The sequence below is a fragment of the Mya arenaria genome, chromosome 8 (genome assembly GCF_026914265.1).
Source record: "Mya arenaria isolate MELC-2E11 chromosome 8, ASM2691426v1".
NCBI classification, from domain to species: domain Eukaryota; kingdom Metazoa; phylum Mollusca; class Bivalvia; order Myida; family Myidae; genus Mya; species Mya arenaria.
The window spans coordinates 56,830,652-56,851,445 of NC_069129.1; the positions used below are offsets into that span (position 1 = coordinate 56,830,652).

General features: G+C 35.5%; 1 protein-coding gene across 1 annotated transcript; it reads left to right on the top strand.

The window, feature by feature from the left end:
* The first annotated feature begins 777 nt into the window (after positions 1-777).
* On the top strand, positions 778-20,065 carry LOC128244379 (uncharacterized). Its single transcript, XM_052962391.1, has 14 exons — positions 778-805; positions 1,704-1,811; positions 7,733-7,830; positions 8,687-8,874; positions 9,252-9,333; positions 9,958-10,029; positions 10,396-10,502; positions 10,603-10,693; positions 10,889-10,969; positions 11,346-11,480; positions 12,526-12,622; positions 12,791-12,873; positions 13,186-13,362; positions 20,045-20,065. Exons 1-14 carry the CDS (start codon positions 778-780, stop codon positions 20,063-20,065), a joined length of 1,368 nt encoding a protein of 455 aa, XP_052818351.1.
* The last annotated feature ends 729 nt before the right edge of the window (positions 20,066-20,794 follow it).

The window sequence follows — 20,794 nt, forward strand, 5'->3', positions numbered from 1 at the left end:
TGGATGTTGGGCCTGACCAGTAGATAGCCCCTATTGGCTTTAGGGGTCATTGGGCCAAAGGTCAAGGTCACAGTTACCTTAAATGATAAAAGGTTGTCCGAATGATAACTTAAAAATGCCTGCAACCATGGCCTTCAAACTTGACTTGGAAGATGACCCCTATTGATTTTAGGGTCAAAGGTCAAGGTCACAGTGACCTTGAAAGCAAACTCGACAATTCCTGGACCTATGGTCATCAAACTTGATATAAGGTCATCAAACTTGATCTGAAGGGTGGGCCTGACCAGTAGATGACCCCTCTTGACTTTGGGGGTCATCGGGCAAAGGTCAAGGTCACAGTTACATTTAAAGCAAAAAAGTTAACAAATCTTCTCCCAGTGATATCTCAACAAAGCTTGTCTTTTTTATAAAAGGTCATTGTTTTTTTGCAAGCCCTTATGTAGTTTGCATCATCATAGTGTATTTCATTTCACCTTTTTTCACTAAAAAATATATTAAAACTACCAAAATCAATTCACACAGTAACTGCCAAGCCCTTTTCTCTGACTTCTATGATTGTGACTAAATTAAATTATATGTGAGCATTGGTTATTCTCCAATTAAATAATGATAGAACTATCTCATCCTCACATATGAATAAGATTATCTCATAGAAAATGAATTTATTCTTAATATGAACAAATTTCAGCACTGTCAAAATATTTTTTGTCAGTTGTACGATAAGGTGTGAAAACTTTGCACTGCCTTTAGATACCAATACTACGAACTTATGCGATAATGGTCTTGTTTATTCGCAGTGCTCAAGGTGAGATATTGCCCTGTGTCCATCAGCTTTCGTAGCCGTTCGTCATCGTCCGTCGTCAACAATTTGACTGTTTACACTCAAGAGGTCACAATTTGGGCACAATCTCAATGAAACTTGGTCAGAATGTAGCCCTTAAAATCTTGGACGAGTTTTATATTGGGTCATCTGGGGTTAAAAACTAGGTTACCAGGTCAAATTAAAGGATAAGCTTATTATCACTATAGAGGTCATATTTATGACTGTATCTTCTGGAAACTTGGGCAGAATGTTAATATTAATAATCTCAAGTCAAGTTCGAATCTGGGTCATGTGCGGTCAAAAATTAGGTCGCCAGGTCAAATTGAAGGAAAAGCTTGTTTACACTCTAGAGGTCACATTTATGACTGTATCTTCATGACATTTGGTCAGAATGTTAATATTAATAAGCTCTAGGCCAAGTTCTAATCTGGGTCATGTGTCATGTACATTCTGAATTAAATGAAACAATTTTCATGTTAATACTCCAACCATAACAAGAACAGAAAATAAAAATGTACAAACAAAGACATGAATGCATCCTTTCTAAGGTAGTAGACCACCAGACTGACATTTCAAATTCTCTAAAACTGTAATACCCTCAACTAAAATACTTAACATGCAGCATTGAAAACTAGTCCTAAATTTGTTTAATTAAGTCCCCTCTCGTTGCACTCTCCATCGCCCTGAAAACACTTATTCCCTCTCCCTGTCACACTGGCCCTCGTCCTGAAAACACTTATTTCACACTTGAATTGGATCAGATGAGCGATACAGGGCTTTCAGTGCCCTCTTGTTAATTGAAAACGCCAGACAAGCATTGGTTTTCCCTCAGCAGCACTCTTGTTTACTGATTAATTTCAAATCTCCCACACTTTTGCAGATGCAGAGTTATACAGCCAGCAAGAGGAAACAATGCATTGGTATCCAAGGGTGAAATTCCAGTATGTGAATGAAAACCCAAGGGAGCTAACCCTTCTCACATCACAAGGTATGTTACTTGTTACTGCCCTATTAAAGGTGCACTCTCACAGATATGCCATTTTCCAACTTCTTATTTCTTGTCATGGGAAGAGCAAATTTTTGCAAACCAATGACTAAAGATTGCATTAATATTACACCTGCGATTTAATTATTTGTCAGCAGTTTTATATAACTGGTTTCAATGGATTTCAATGGCTCAATCCAAGATAAAATATAAAAAAAGTTGTCGAAACGTTCAGTCTGTGAGAGTGCAGCTTTAAGTACTGTTTCAAGTTTCATGAAAAATCTTAGAAAGAAAAGAAATTCTATTATCTGATAAAACAGGAGGAGTAAAAACTTAAGACAGACAAGGGATACCTAAGGTACACTACTGTGCTATGCTTCATTGTGCAATCATGTCCTCATGAATATTTAATCAGGCAGTTTCATAGGTTACACAAGTAAATTTCTCTTGTGAAATGACCTACATAAGCACAGACACTCATGCTAAAAGAAATCTGGCAAAGGCTTGAGTTTAAATGGGTGACTTTAAATTTTAAACCAGCCACTTTGATCATTTGCCTGCTGATATAACTGACAGTACATGGTTAGTCCAAAAAAATAAAATACCTGTGTTTCCGGTAACATGGCGAAAAAAAATAGGGTCGGTAGGTCGGGATTTTTAAAAAAAAATAATTTTACACTCCATATCATGCAAATTTCAGTTGCAATCAGATCAATTATGTTATATCTACAGGTTTCCTAATTTACAAAAAGTCTGATAAAACAGCATTGTTTAATGTCTGAAATTATTTCCTTTTAATACCTTCGACTACCGTATTTTCCTGCCAATTTTGCCCATGAAATCTGGTGTGTTTTTAGCTCGACTATTTGGAGAATAAGGAGAGCTATACTACTCACCCAAGCGTCGGCGTCAGCGTAGGCGTCGGCGTCACCCCTTGGTTAAGGTTTTGTTTGCAAGCACACATAGGTTAATATCTCAGCAACTACTTGGGGTATTGCATTGAGACTTGATACAATGGTACTCAACCATCCAACCTACTCAATTAATCAAGTTAGATAACTCTAGTTTGCATTTAATGCCAATAATAGGCCTTTATTATTTGACTTAGAAATTCTGGTTAAGGTTTTGCATGCAAGCACACATAGGTTAATATCTCAGCAACTGCTTAAGGTATTGCATTGAGACTTGATACAATGGTACTCAACCATCCAACCTACTTAATTTACCAAGTTAGATAACTCTAGTTTGCATTAAATGCATATAATTGCCCTTTATTATTCGACTCAGAAATTCTGGTTAAGGTTTTGCGTGTTACGTGAGGTTAATATCTCAGCAACTACTGGATGAATTGCATTGAGACTTTATAAAATGGTACTCAACCATCCAATCTACTTAAATAACCAAGTAAGATAACTCTAGTTTGCATTATATTCAAATAATGGCCCCTTTTTTATTCAACATATAAATTCTGGTTAAGGTTTTGCATGTAACCACTTTTAAGTCAATGCTTCAGCAAATACATCATGTATTGCATTGAAACTTTACACACAGGCGCCCAACCATTTAACCTTCTTATTTAATCAAGTAAGATAACTCTATCTTTCATATTATATAATTTTTGCCCCTTAGAAATTCTGGTTAACTTGGTCTTGCATGTTGGCACACATAGGATAATATCTCAGCAACTACTTGATGTATTCCATTTATACAATGGTATTCTGAGTGAACCACCCAACCTAATTGAATAATCAAGTTTGATAACTGTGTTTTGCAAATACTGGCCCTTTATTATTACACTTAAAAATTCTGGTTAAAATTTTGCATGTAACCACATTTATGTTAATATCTCCGCTCATCATGTATTGCATTGAAATCTAATCTAACAGTGATCCATGCATGTTTTGCCAAAACATTTCAATCCTTACACTGAAAAGCAGCGGAATAGTCGAGCGCGCTGTCTCTATGACAGCTCTTGTTTTGTATGCAATACTCGTTTATAAGTCGTGGTTGGTTTTTAGGAAAAATCCAGCACTTCAATTTCAACAAATCTTTGATAATGTTTTATCCAAACAGTCAATTATCACCTAAATTTTTAATTTGCTTCGATTTTCTTGTCAACTGTGAGCTCCTTAAACTAGGCCTTCAAGTGGAGGTATAGGTTAATAAAACAATAATTAAACGCGGTTATGGATTTATCTTATTTTCGTACATTACTACAATCAAAATTCCATTCATATTTATAGTGAATTCAAACATTTCGGTCATCATTTTAAGATTCCCAGAGGACGATTATTGATTATTATTTTTTCAATCGTATCACTATGGTATTTTCGTACCAGCCTAGGCGAAATCCTGGCAATCAAATGGGATCATACGGTATCCGACTGACCGAATTAGATACAAACCATAGCCACAAGCTTTTGATCTTATCACCGCTCGTGCTCTGACGTCACAAATTGTACCGTTTTATCTGCAGCCGACACATTCCAATAAATGTGTTAACTTTCACAGCTTTTTATTTGGATTTCAGTTGATGGGACTTAAATAAGGCGAAATAAATAAACATTGATAATTGCGGATAAATTAATATAACGATAAATGAAAAGTGTATTAGAACCTGGCAGTTAGCCTGCATGAATTCGCAAAGCCTAATCGTAAGAAGCTTGCATGATGAGAGGCCTGTTGTAAGTTCTTCAGTATCGGAAGTAGAGGATTACCTTATATGGAAAATGCTTAAAATAGCACATGACGTATTGCAAAGGTTACGATCTACGCACACTTCTGGAGAAATGACCCGGAAACTGATGCTTTCTGTCACGGAAAGCTCACGAGAGAGATTCGATTCGAATTTCTTAAGATTGAAACTGAGATTTAAGCTTGCTTAGATATCATCGCTGACCAAACTTTAAATCAAAATACTACTCGCGCCTTTTTTTTGAATATAATTGTGACTGAATTAAGTTCCTAGAATTATTCATCGCGTTTTCGCTTGTATTGGTGAATCGTCATTTGATTTCGCGACTTTATTTTAAAAAAAAACCAGCAGTATTTGTCTATATTTTCTTTTCTGTCGAGATGCACATCCAGGTCGAGGAGTGTGTGTTTTCTTCCATTGCAGATTCAAGTGGATGTCTTGGTAGTGCGCTTGTGGCAGGTGATTCCAACGTACATCGTATCCAAGCAGCGATTCCAAATTGGTCCACTATTCGATGCCTCCCAGTATCAGGTACACACATTTTTAAAAGGCAAATGGATGTTATTTAAATGATTATGGCGAACTATTTTGCTTCAATATTGCATAAAGATGTTAGTGAATGTATTATGACCCAAATAATCTGCCACAATATTCAACTTATAGTCTCCTTCAGTTTTGCAGACGACATATTTCATCAACCCGAAGACCTTATTCCTTATAGTATCCAATTTGCCCTGATATATTTGATGGTTATTACTGTAAACACTATGTTATGCACCAGTAAATTGTAAACCCCCCCCCCCCCCAGGTCCGGGGGAATACCAGGGATAGCCGGTGAAAAGGGCCATGTTTCTACTTTCCAGGTGGCCCCGCAGGGCCGGGTGACTGCGGTGTTTTTGTCATAGCGCCAAATTAAGCCGAGATTGGGCTTTATGTAGAGTCTCTGAGGTGCGGGGGCATTTGGCCGGGGTTTAACCATCAGTTCGTTCCCGCAGGGCAGGGATTTTACCCGGGGTTGGCTGGACCGAAAGTCAAAGTCCCGGCTATTCCCCTGCCCCTGGGGGCCATGGTTACAATATTGACTGGTGAATTAGCGTAGCACTATTATCTCAAGGGTATTCTGTGAGGATAAGTGTGTCCATGCAGTGTTGGCTTTCAACCCAGAACTGCTCGAACCAACTGAGCTTTCCGGACATGAAGGATTTCGTATCCAAACACTCTCTAATTTTCCCCATATTTACATTTAAGGGTGATTCTGGCACTCGGTTCTTTCTTTTCTGACACCAATAAAGACATCCGTGGAGGTAGTGAAAGTACCCAGTGTGGTGGCTGGACACATGAATACCAGAACAATAGCACAGCCCTCTAACCAATTGGCTAGCTGGGCAGCTGGTTTTTACACATGCACACACACACGCATATACACACGCTTCATGCCTTCCACCAATAACCTTTTAGGCTGATCCAGAGATTCTTGCATTTTACTTTTGATATATCAGTATATAAGTAGTCCTGCGAGAAAGAGTGCATCCTGTGTGTGGCTTGAACCCATGATTGCACTAGCATGGCATTCCAGTGATTAATTTTGTGCAAAGGCTTCTCAAGGCTGTTTCACTGGACCATAAATTTTATTTTTCCCAAAATATTCTTATTTTTTGTCCAATTTCATATTTGCAAATTATGTTGATTTATACAAATTGCAGTGAATTTTATAAAAAAAATCTTGACATGACAAACTTGTTCACAGCATAATGTTTGCATAAAGAAGTGATAACATGTCTATTTACCATTACCCACACACTGTTAACTCCACTCCGCCATTTATTTTGTAGCTTGTTCTTGCTCACACATTTTACACTCCTTGGCCCCAATTAACCTATAAGCTGATTCTGGCATTTTTACCTTTTATTGACACAAGTAAGGAAAACAATTTGGAGGAAATATTGTTTGTTTGAATAATAGCCTTCTTTTGGACTCAAACCCATGGCGGCAGGAACATTAGCACAGTTCTCTAACCTATTGAGCTGGGCTGGTGGTTCTTACCCACACAAGGTACAGATACATGTAGGCCAATATATTGCTAGAAGTAAAAATGTCATATATTGCCTTGTTTCTCAGCCATTTCATCTAAAGGTCCCTGTTAGCGTCAAAGTACTTGTTAAAGTGATTGGTGTATACAAAATGTTTTTCTTAAGTTTCTAGTTAAAGACCTTCTTTCTTTTCACTTTTCCTGTTTAAACATCCCACATATCAGTCAAGCTAAACTAAATAATTTTTTTACGTATATGGACAAACAAGAACTCCACACGACCACTTTTTAAACAGTGTATTATGTGAAAAGAAAAGGAAAAATGTTTTTTTATTTAATACCAATTAAATTCCATGCGCCAATCATATCACAAGATATGGTACTGCTTATTCCATTCCATATTAATTATTGAATCAAATGTTTCTTGATTGATTTGAACCATCCCCCCCCCCAAGAAATGGTCCTTACCGGGCTTAGGGTTAGCAGTTTGTCCCCACAGGGCTGGGGTTAAACCCGGGATTTGCTGGACCGAGAGTCAAAGTCACCGGTATTCTGGACCCAAGGGGGGGGGGGGGGGTCGTGGTTAAAGAAAACATAAAAACAAAAGCTACCATTGTTCAGTTTACCTCAATTGTAGGAGCCAAGTTTGTGAATGACAAGAAGGGATTTGTGGCAGTTCTGCAGCTTTCATTGAAGAAGGAGTTTTACCCATGTGTCTATATTCATCTTGGCTCCAATGATGTTCAAGCCAGAGAGGATGTGTTTTATAGGTACACATTAAATATGTTTGATTCTATTACGTACGAAGCAGTCTTTTCAATAAGCTTCGTCAAGGTACCAGTTTTTAAAAACTCCCTTTGGCGTACTCTATTTCAATGACACACATTTTGTCTACTAAGTAACAAAACAATTTATGAAATTTTATTTAATCTCCTTTTCCTCAAGTTTTAATGTTATGAAATATGCCTGATTCAAGAAAGTTATGACAAAGTGTTATTACGACTTTATAATGCTTTATTTATGGAAGTCACTACTTGTTTGCCTTGGCTTTATTAATAGTCTAATAATGTATGTTTATTTCAAAGGAGAGTCACTGAGGTATGTGATAGTATCCACGAGACGAGTCCGGAAACTGAGATTGTTTTATGTTCTATTCTGCCACGAAAAAAGAATGACAGACGAGTATCTTCAACATTTAAGCGAGAGTCTTCAACAGATGGATCCAGAATGCTAACACCATGCTAATGGACATTTCAGAGGCCATCCCATACATCAGATTCCTTGGATATGGAGCTCAGGTATAAATCAACAAAATAAGTTTATGCAATACAGAAATAAAAGTTGTAGATATTTGGCAAATTTAAGATGATCCTTATTTATATAGACAGGTAGAAATATGTAACTGTAATGCATTTTTATGCCTTTGTGGATATGGGTTGTCATAATGATATTGTTTATTTCATTGGTATACATATATCATTATTATAAGTCACGTGACCTGCCCATGTTAATTTCTCAAATTCCCATCATGGGCAATTTCGTACTGTCACACACTGACAGTATCGTTTTGACCGGTTGACATGATACTGTCACATAGCACGCACGTCTTAAAATAGGCATTTTTTGGTTTTCCAAGTCTGAGGTGGTAAGCGCTTATTAAAATGTATTGTGAATCTGGTTACAACCGGTGTTTGCCTTATTTCTAAACAACATTTGCAACAAAATGACAGCTAAAGTAAACAAACAATAATTACAGAATAAATTGATTAAACTTGAAAGTTGTGTTATTGTAAAAATCTTATATATCATGTATATAAATGTAACTGTGTTCGGTATAATAAAATAAATATTGCATGGCTTCCAGTGTGACAGTACATATTGTCAACATTCGGGTAAATACTGTTTCCCTCGGCTTCTCCTCGGTAACAGTATTTCCCTCATGTTAACAATATGTACTGTCACACTGGAAGGCATGCAATATTTATATAATATTCACCAACTTTTTCAAAAACAGTATATGAGCAATATCATTATTTTTGTTTCTGTATCTCCGTTAACAAGATAGTATATTGAAGATAGCAAAGATGAAGACTTAATATTCCAATGATTGAAAAGTTTGTTAAACCATGCATTCTGTTTTTATATACAATTAAGGAATGTGCTGATGTGTTGGGTCGTGATGGACTTCATCTGAGTCGTGTTGGTGGTAGACATTGTAGTCAGGTGATTGAGGAGGATGTGTATTCCTGGAGTGAAATAGCCTATCAGCAGGATGTACATTGGAATGAAGACATACGCCAACCACATTCAGCAGAGATTGATGCATCAAGCTTTGACCAGTGGTATTTGTTTCAAATATATTTCAATTCAGCTGAGTTAATTAGTTTTTTGCCTGTGTAAAATATCCGAATATTGTCATTACCTCAGTGTTGTTTAAGGGTATAAGATGAACATGTCGTGTTGATGAATTAACATGAAATATTTTACAATGATAAGAATTATATTAAATGTTGGCATTGTTCGATACTGTCTCACTTAATTGCTTGTTGTATGATGCAAGGTTAAGTATGACTCTTGTTCGGTTTGTAATATGTTAGTCAGTTAAAAGAAGGATGTCCATTTAATTATAGTTCATATGGTGTTCCTAACTCCCTACGTCTAAGATATTAAAAACAATATTTTCCTGGTGCCTTATTTTTAGCTCTGACTATTTTCAAAGCCTGGCAGCTGCTGTTGAACCAGTCAGTGACCAGAATGTCCAGGCCAGCAAGCAGCCTCTGTACTCGGAAATAGTCTGTTTGGTAAATACAACACTTGCTCTAAATGGATGGCATTTGCTAGATGAATAGTTATAATTTATCAAAAGCATTGAATTCTCTGATAAGATGCTTGTGTTGGTTGGTAGATATAGGATGTTCATTCATAAGTTACCATTAACAGGTAATTCAAACAATTATGAACCTTTTCTAATTTGATATTCGTAACATTTGGTCAGTCATCAAGTTAGTCTTTCGGATGAACAAGCCCGAATTCATGTATAAATGCTTGGCATTTGATTTTTTTAACAAGCCCTGCAGTATAAAACCCAGAAATTCAGGAAGCCAAAACACATTTTACCAGTGCAGGGATGGGGCTTGTGCTAATATATATTTTATCTATTTTGTGTCGAAAGTAAATTAACACTTATTTACTAAGGCAAAAGTGGTCAATGTCAAGTGTTTTAACCTTAGCATGGAAGAATCAAATATGTTGTGTTTTTTTTTTGCCTTAATTCCTATTTTGTACCACTGTTCTTTTTATTTTGAAAATGCCTCTATTCAGAGGAGATAACAAGGTTATTCTTAATTATAGTGACTTCATAAAACAAATGAACTGAACTTCATATTATGACCGCAAAAGGAACATTTGTAAATTTATTCTTACAGCCAGCAGCTGAAGTTCCAGATGTTACCTCAGTGCAGCATAATGTGAAGTTACCAAGGCGCAATGTATTGAAGGTCTCTGTTATGTTTGTTTTGTACTTAAAATATATATTATAACATAATTATTTAATAAATATAGGTAATAGTGCAAAAAAACTTATGTCAATCTGAGATTCCTGTGCTGGTGTTCTTTTTGAAAGCCTGTTAAGCTGTTTCAGATGGGCAATGCAACAATTTTAATAAAATTTAATGAGCATTTACATAACTAAACTTAAATACATTCATTGATGAAAACATTTAAAGCATGTCTGTTTCTTGTCTACCTTTGGTAGGGACAAGGGTTAAACAACCTGAAACATTTCCATATTTTGCTATATTTTTATATATCCTGATTGACTTATACCCAGAAGGTAGCCAACGTTTTTTGTCATTAATATTTAGGTTGATGAATGTGCTAGATCAGCCAGACCATGTAACCACAGATCAAACAAACATCGAAGGGCAAGGCGAAGAAAATTTACGCAACACAGACAGCTGAAAGTTCAAAGGTAAATGAAATATATTTGCTGATGTTAAAGCTTCTGTTTAATTTACTTGTCAAATCAATTAATTGATGTTACAATTATGTTTCCACATGTATATTTGTAGATCTGAGCAGTATAAAGATCACGTTGAAATTCCGTTGACATCTGATGTAACGGTAAAGGTGAAGGCAGACAATGTACATAGCATCTGGATGGTAAGTTACAATATTCCTGTAGTGATGTAGTTTCTTCAAAGAAGATTAAAATCAACATAACTATCAAAGTTAATCCTAATCATTTTCTGAGCCATAACAATGTCCTAGTGTTCTGATGTGTTCTTGAAATAGAGAGAAGAAACACTTTTGATGGTGGTTATGGATAATAAATGCTTTGATATCTTGCATATTTAGTGCCCGAAAGAAGACGCCATTACCACAAAGAAGCGCCTACCTGTCTGCTCTACAATGACTGGAGTTAAGAAGATAAACAAGGTAAGAACATGCTACATGAAATTGCAATTTGTAACAAATTGCAGCATCATTTAAATTAAATACAATTCAGTTTTCCAATAATTTAATAAAAAAAGGGTAGGCAAATGCAAAACTAATGCCTTTGTTAATCTATGAGGATTTCATTCCCAGCTTCATTTTAGTAAAACCAGAGTTATAGCCCTTGAGTTTGCATTATTATTATTATCATATTTTTTTTTCTATTTATTTCTAAGAATGTTTTGGTGTATTGCTTTGATGCTTTCTGTTAAAATGTTTTAACGTGCAATATTACGAAAAGTGTCGAAGTGAATTGTAAAAACCTCATTTTATAACTTGAAGCAAGAAATATTGAATGCATTGTGTCCGTTAACTGTAGCAGACATGGTTTGACTGCCCCCTTTGCCCAGTGAAGTGTTCTAGAGAAGATTTCCTACTGGACCATTTCTGTCGACGCCATGTACCTGGAGGGACCAAATACAAGAAGAACACTGACAATTCTTTCTGTCATCGGGTATGTTAGATATTTACTGAGTAGTACGGTAAACAAGTTTTTTTTATATCAGTGAATGAGTTTTACCTCTTAGTTTATAATTATACATTTTATAATAAATTTTTCATAGTCCTTGGCATCTTCATTTCTTACATGACTACTTTGTAAGTTTTAATAAGGTGGCTATGATTAAATTGGTATATTTTGATCCCCCACCCCCTTTTCGGAAATTTCCCCCTGGCCCCTTAAATTTATTGACTGATATAAAAATGCTCAACACGGGTCTAACCGTCTTGCATATTTGTCAGGTATTGGAAACAGCTTAAATTGATACCAGCTGGTGTTGATGTAAACATTTACATGTAAAAAGGGAGGATTGTTACATTGTGTTATGCAATAAGACAGAGCATGAACACATATCCAAATGTGATACAGTCATTTATAAAAAACACACAACCCAAACCACTATTTAAAACAAGAATTTGATGAAAATGTGGCAATAAATTTATATTGGCGTAAGATACATTGGATTGTCTACTTTCTCTATGTGACATTCCCCCCATCCCCAGTGAAAGATATGTTTATAATTGTATATATGCATTAGTTTTGTTTATTTACTGAATCTTAATGCTCATTAGATAATCAATGATTCTTGCTTGTCAATAATTGTCAATTCATTGTAATGTTAATCAAATTTAATTGAATTAATGCCAAAAATGACAGATTAATATGTAATATTCATTATGTGCTTTCTGTCTAATAAAAGAAATTTATCAGTAAAACAAAATGGTTATTTACACTGTTCTGAATTTTAGTCAGTTTTAATGTCAAAACCATACTTTAGTGCAAACAGGGTCCAGGAACTCAAATTATAAATTTATGATATCCTTTCTGAAATGACATTTATCTTGCTCGTTCAGTGAAATAAATTACAATATTACATCGAAAAACAAAACAAGCATCATCTATATATAATGAACTTTCCATTAGGGTAATTTTAATGTTAAAATAATAAAAAGGGATATTAATGTTTAATGAAATTATTTTATTACAATTTACGAACAAGAAATCAACGAAGAGCAGCAGAAGTCAGCCAAACTCGAAGAGCACCATTTCAACATCCAGCCTGAACCCTGTAGAAAAAACTTCACCTCCCCATCAAGGTTTAATTTCTTTCTTGGGTACTAAATCAAACATTGTTTATATAATTTTTTCATGTTATTCATGCTTCTTTTTGTCAACACTTACTTATCAACTTAATATCTGTGTAAAAATAAAAGTTATTAAGGCTCAAGTGTACATGAATTCAGAAATTTGTGATTTTCTTACAGATGAATTGGATATCGCAAATCACGCCGATTTCTCCAAATTAAAATTACTTTTATCAAATGATGTTGAGCAAAATCCTGGACCTGTGAGTTATAAAATATGTTAACATGAAAATAACGAAGAGATCAAAATTTATGAAATATAAAGTTACTATTATTAAGTTAAGTGCCAACCTTCATCTTCTGCATGTTATCCTAAAGTTTGTTTATGACATTTAAAAAAATAAAACAGTTTAAACTGGTCTTGCTTTAATGACTAATATTAAGAAACATGCAATATAACAGATTTGTAATAAAAAATTTGCATTTTCTATGGTCTGAATGAAGGTAATAATTCAGAAAAAGATTAAATGATTTATTTACCATATAAACAAATTTCTTCTGTTTTTGTCCCCAAGACCTATCACTGTGAATGGAATAATTGTGGATTCATCGGGCTAACAACAACTAGAATGGGACAACACCTGCCACAACATGGACGAGAAGAGGAATGCAAATGGGCGCAATGCAATGGATTTCAGCGAACGAGCTACGAAGACCTGGAGTTACACATTATACACGACCACTTCTTTGATGTATGGTGCAAAAAAAATATTGTAATGTTTAACTTTTTTGCATGTTTATAACACTAAATAGAAAATTAAAAATGTAATGACAGGGTTTATCAATAGCCATGATGATCTCCTTAACCTACTGAGCAATAATAAATTAGCTGTGGCATTCCCTTGTGTTCATGTATGAAACTCATATTCTTCACAAAATTGCAGTGTCCATTCATTTTCACTTAAGGCTTGATGGGATAAAATAGTTTTGAAACTATACCATTGAATTGCTTTCAATATTTTGGCTTTCCATGTCAAATATTTATTGTTATCATAGATGCAAATAAGTCATTGCCTTAACACAAAAGTAAGTACCTAAACAAGTAAATAATCCATTGAAAAGAACTCATATTGATAATTGGCTCCAAATGTAATCTTCTGTAAAAATCAACCTTGCCTTTGTGAGCATATCCCTGGATCTTTCCTGTAATGTTCCATCCTGAACATACTTTGGCTTTCACCATTCTGGAAATGCGGACAATGGGCCTGTAACAATTCAAAACAAAATTTTACAACTATAATATTAAATTGGGGTGGGGCATCATTTCAAGATCTGTTCAAAGACACAATTAAATCAGTGCCTGAATGTACAACAAGGCAATCCAAAGGACAGCTATATCCCCTGCAAATAACATTCTCGGATATCTGAACATAACGATATTTGTTATTCATATTGTGTGTACTAAGTGTAGGACCTAAATGTTAGATGTGACCTTGACCATTGAGTTATGGACACAGGTCAAGGTCACTGCAAATCATCCCAATGAGGACACATTTCAACCAGGTAATATGGTAATCCATTCCTGCAAGATATACCCCAGACACGAGCATGTGTACTATGGCCTTTAAATGTCAGATGTGACCTTGAACATTGAGGTTTGGACCTGGGTCAAGGTCACTCCACATCATCTCAATGACAACATTTGTAAAAAGTTATATGGTACCCATCAATGCATTTGAAATATAGACCCGGATCAAGTTCACTGCACATCGTCTCAATAAGGACAACATTTGTACCAAGGAAAATGGTAATCCATTAATGCATAAGTAAGTTAAAGCCCAGACACGAAATGTTATGGACAGACAGACGAAATGCATTCCTATAATCCTCTCCCCACTCTGTTGCGGGGGAATAAAATCAGAAACTTTTTAACAATCATCATTCAATGTCCGTGGACTGGAGTTACAAATTCAAAAATATTACAACTTAAAGCTGCACTCTCACAAATTTACCGTTTTTACAACTTTTTTATTATTTGTCTTGGAATTAGCAAACTTTTGTGTCAATATCTGCAAACCAGTGATGAAAGACCGTTGGCAAAATGTCACATCGCAGATTTTCATATTTCCATTCCAAATTTAATGTTTTATGGCTTAGACGGTTTAAAAAAATGCATAAACATCAATTTTGGAGAGGAAATATGAAAATCTGCCATCTGATCTTTTGTCATCAGTCTTATATAACTGCTTTCCAGGGATTTTCGCAAAAATTGGCTCGTTCCAAGACAAAAAATAAAAAAGTTGTCAAAACGTTCAATCTGTGAGAGTGCAGCTTTAAGTCAATTTACAAAATATCAAGGTACTGAGTATCAGTGAAAGTGGCTTAAACATTGGCTTTCAAGGGGCTTTCTCACGTAAGAAAAGTAAGATGCTGGGTTTTTAAATTTGGCCACGCGGGTTTGAACCCCGTCTCCGACACATTTTTTTTTATATCAAAGCGTTACACATTCTATTCGATAATTGTCCAGACATCAGATGGTCAAAAAACCCAGTAACTTCTCAAAAACAGCATAGAAATGTCCTTGTGAGCTACCATGAGGCAGATCATTTATAATGAAGATAAACACAACAATTATGTCACATCACTGACATCAGCACAGTTTACCTATTTAGAAATAGCACATAATGGGTTCCCAATTAAAAAAAAGCATGGAATGATGTGACCTTGCAAGTCATGTGATCATTTCATATCTTAAACTCAACTTTAAAGCATTGTAGCAATACATATAGCCCGGAATTAACATAACTGAGTTTTCCCATGCCGGTACAAATAAAAGGTGAATTTCAAGGTATTGAAATGCATGTAACAGTCCTCTATTGTTTCCAAAGTAACGTGTATATATTACAGCGGTTTAATTTTGTTTGTACCGGAGGATTAGGTTGGGTAAACCAGAATAGCTATAATTCCGGGCTACAACTATTTGCTGTGACTTTCAGCAGAGTTGACCTTCACTGTGTCTATGTCGTGACTAGCCTTTCAATATACTAACCAAATCTGTGATATTTATATATATAATATATGCAAATTATATAGATGAAAAGCATTCCTTTGGCTGCCATTTTAGAGCACCTGCTGACACTGTATAGAAACACCAAACCTAATTGTACCCAAAGACAAAGCAATAATAGTTCCCATAATTGGGTATTGGAACCATGAGTTCACTGGACCACTTTATTGACTTTTACAGCAGGGTATGTATTGATCTGTAATTCATTTTTTTTTCACAACAATATATAAAAGTTATGTAAATTCTAGACAATATTTTTAATTGTGTGCAATTGTATTATGCGGTGTCTCTTTAAAAGATTAATAGTTTCATATCTAAATCATGCTCCAGTAAGAGTACTTAATTCTTTTAGGTATTTGTATCAACGCTGTTAATAAAACAGTACTGTCATATAATGAAATGTATGATTTAGGTGTATAAAATAGTGTTTTTGTTTACTAAATATGTGTCTGTTTTGATGGATTTCTCCAACTGTTTGAACAAACTAGTTTGGTCGTTAGCTAGTGAAAAGGAGTATAAACATTGTTTCACTAAAAGCAATATATAGGTACCCTATGACTTGATATCAATATTATTCATGTTTGAAGTGTGTGTGGACATTTTTTTAAAAAAAGAAAAGATTACTATTACTATCTTTTGACTTTTCAATGTTATAACCCTAGAGGGTATTTAGCCTTTCTCGTATGCAAGGCTCACGCCTGTCATTTTTCGGCTGTGAATTTTAACAAATTCACAGACAGGCTGAAAAACAGACATTTTTTTCAAGTATTCTGTTTGTCATGTATAGTATACTATGAGAAATTCGTCCCTCAAACTGTCTGAAGAGTGACAATATTAAATTTTTGAAAAAGATGATTACACAAGTTAAATTGCACCAGTCAATTGTAACAACGAATTCCCAGGTCTGGGGGGAAAAAGCGTGGTAACCAATAACTGGTGCATTGCATGCCACTTCCATGAGACAGAATTGTCATATTCGGAGGCAATTGTGCAGAGACCATGAAAAATACCGTCATGTTTACATGTTGAAATTAGACTTGGAAGATAAACAACCCCGAATGCTTTATTTAACATGAACACCTTGAGACAACCACCTTATAAAATAGAAAAAAATAGAAAAAGATGTAGCAAAAGGCAGATGTGGGAAACAAGAGTCCAGGTGCAATACCCTAGCTCTTTTACGAAGAGACCCCTTAGTTCCTTCACGGGCTAGGTGTGAAGCACTGATACACAGGGTGCAACTTACCTAGACTAAACCAGTACTGAATACACCACTTTTTTAAGCACTACACTGCCAGGCACCAGACAAGGGAGCTACATGTACTTGTACCAACTTTTAAAGTATTTCAGTAAGAAGTGGCTTGGGAGTTTGAACCCTGACCTCCAACTCCTTAGGCGGACAACTTTACAACTGGGCATCGGAGACAGTTATAGATATCTACCGGCAGTATTTATTTACTGTGACAATTCACAAACATGTCTTTTTCATTTCTTAACTCCTGTGTACATGGTTGTAAACATCAGTTTTTTGGAGCATTTTAAATGTTTGACAACTATTTCCTCATGATAAATTGTTTTATTTTGTCCCATTACATGACAAGCAACCAACAATGTGGCTCTTACTTCTAAATAGAAGATTCTGATGTTGGTGATGAAATTCACATACCGTGACGTCAACTTTCATATAACCTGTTCTAATAGCCCCACAATAACTTACTGAGATGAAAAGAATTCAAACAGGAGTTATAGAAGGGCAGCTTAAAGAAAAATTATGACATTACTGGTTGACCATACGTGGTATATTTCCAAACAGGGCACAAATACTGATCACCTACTAATTGTAACCAGCCCCCAGCCCCCAGCCCCCCCCCCCCCCCCCCCCCCCCCCCCCCCCAGGTCTGACTTTCGGTCCAGCCAACCCCGGGTAAAATCCCCGCCCTGCGGGGACAAACTGATGTTTAAACCCCGGCCAAATGCCCCCGCACCCCAGAGACTCTAAATAACGCCCAATCTCGGCTTAATATGGCCCTATGACAAAACCACCACGGTCACCTGGCCCTGCGGGGTCACCTGGAAAGTAAAAACACGGCCCTTTTCCCCGGTATACCCCCAGACATGGGGGAACCGTGGTTACAATTGACTGGTGCATTATTTGATGAATACAGGGCTTGCCTTGGTCATTAATTTCATCTTGTTTGTTGAGTACTTTTTAAAAATAAAAATGCCATTTAATGTAAATACGCTTAAAAATCATAATGTAGCACACGCGGGAATGACCTCAGAAGATTCATGTGCATTTTTGAGGTTTTGTGGTTATGTTAACTTCAAGATATTTATAAATATAAATAATCTTAACATTTGAATTGCAATTGTTCCAAAAAACATTTGAAACAATAAATAACTTGAGTGAGGCTTATGCACCAGTCAATTGTAACCATGCCCCCCCCCCCCCTCCCTTTCTGGGGGATAGTGGGGATTTTGACTTTCAGCCCAGCCAACCCCAGCTAAAATCCCCGCCCTGCGGGCACAAACAGATGGTAAGATCCCCGCCAAATGCCCCCGTCCCCCAGGGACCCTAGGTATATTTAAAGCGAAGACAAAACCACCGCATTCACCCGGCACTGTGGGGCCACCTGAAAGGTAAAAACACGGCCCATTTCCCCAGCTATCCCTGGTATATACCCCACCCACCCACCAGGACCTAGGGGGCCGTGGTTACAATTGACTGACAGTAGTGTTTATTCAAAATAGCATACGTATGATTTATAATTGTATTACCATGCAAGGAAACAGTATATGTGCCCTCCATAGCATAATTTTACTGGTGTTTTTCTTTCCATAAAATGAACGATTTTTTTACATAAAAGAAATATTAGGACGGGAATCTGTTGTCACATTAACCAAAGATGTTTCATACGAAATTTTACCTTGCAACAAAAAAGATAAGTGTGAAAAAAACACTTAAAAAGTGTACGGATTTGTATCCTTAGCCTGTATGTAGTCAAAGTAAAAACATAAAAAGAACTAACAAATAAAAAACATCAATTATTATTTTGGAATTGGATCGATGCCATTTTCACCGTTGGCTACGACGCTAAACTCAATTGAACAAAGTATTTAAATTACACACATTTAACACCACTTATCTTCTCATGATTTCATACAAACATGCAACCAAGTATGCGTAAGTCTCGTTACCGGCAACACATTTCCTTCTTCTAGGCAGCCATTTTTGTTACAGTCAGCATCACGGTAGTGTAGCACCGCGCATGCTCACACCACGTGACTATTTTAATATTCCATATATGGTAAAAACCGAAAATCTTCCCACAGCCTAGTGTGATATACGCAAAGCCTTATCGTAAAAAAGTAAGTTTTAATTTGGACATGGATATGGATAAATAACACCGCAAACTATAATTCAAAATATTTTCATTAAAAAGACATCAAAATATGTCTCCGGTGATCAACCACGTGTTTTGACCGTAAACATGCGTTTGCCAATTTTAAGATATCGGACAGGGTTCGCCGCCCTCCGCCATTTTGTTTTTCCGTCTCGATAATGCATCATCAGGAATGAAAGCATATTCTCCAGGGACATTGAAAGACAAACAACGAAAATAATAACGATATATTTGAAGAAATATATTTTTTTACGAAAGAATTTAAAAAAAGTCTAAAAAAAAGATTAGGGTCGGGCGAGGAAAAAATAGGGTCAGTCGGGTTACCGGAAACACAGGTATTTTTTTTTTTTGGCCTTATTAAAGAGTATTTATTTGTAGCATGTGATTTAATTAGATGAAGAGCTGTTTCTCCTGCCCCATGCATATTTATATCAACAAGATTTTGTCTGTCAATTTTCCCATGATATGTATAAACATATATAGAAAATGTCTAAAATATTTGGTTCGGAAATTGTTCTCTTTTTTCTAATTTCGGTCCAAAATAGCTTACTCAGTAAAATAGCAGAACCGAGTCCGTAATTTAAGTGTGCGGCTTACATCATATTAAAAAAGTTGTCCTGCAATATGAATCCAGAAGATGCACCTCCGAATCCAATATTTTAGGAGAATAAAGATGTTAGTCAACTCTGTAGTACTTGGTTCTGTGTAAATGGTTCAAATGAGTTTTTTAAGCAAGTCATTTAATTTAAGCAATTTATATACAATGGTAATGTGCTGTATTCTTAGTTTGTACGGAATTGAGCCTTAAAAACAGATATTTAAAGTAAAAGAAAAATTCAAATTTGGCCATGATAATGCTTTCTCTACATTTTCTACAGCATGTAGCCATTTCACAATATTAGGTTTTTTTTAATGTGGACATCTCCATTTTGGACTGTAAACAACATGTTTTTCTAATTGCAGTTGCTGTACGGGTCTATTTAAGTTAAGACAGCATCCGTCTACCAGACTGCAAGATTCATCTCTTCCAAAGGGTTTCATTGCTTCCCAGGTGTGTGTTTATTGATTGATTGATTATGCAAGTGTGTATGCAACATCACATTATACGAAATTTTCCAACCGTAAAACATACGTAAAACTTTAATTTTTACGTACGGAATCATGGAAATTACACCCAGAATTAAGGAAAATAAAGAACGATTTACGTGTGCTAAACAGACGGAATCTGACCGTAAAAGTGGACGTAATATTTAAATTAACTGGAATTTTGGAACAGGAATTTTTCAAAAATCTGACCGTAAAATGGCACGTAATATTTAAATTACCCGGAATTTCGGAACAGGAATTTATATAACATTCTGTGCGTAAATATTTCCGTACGTAAAATTAAGATAGAATTTACGTGTGCTAAACGGACGGAATCTGACCGTAAAAGTGGACGTAATATTTAAATTAACCAGAATTTTGGAACAGGAATTTTTCAAAAATCTGACCGTAAAATGGCACGTAATATTTACTGTAACTGGAATTTACAACATTTCTAGAACTCAATTCATTGCTTTTCACTACATGCCTGCTTTAACTTTTCCAACTCTTGTCTAAATCAAATAATATAATTTTCTTTCATATTATTTATTATATTATATACTTTATTTACATTTCCATGAGTTTATTTTTTTCTGATTTTAAAATCAATACACTGATTATAATGAT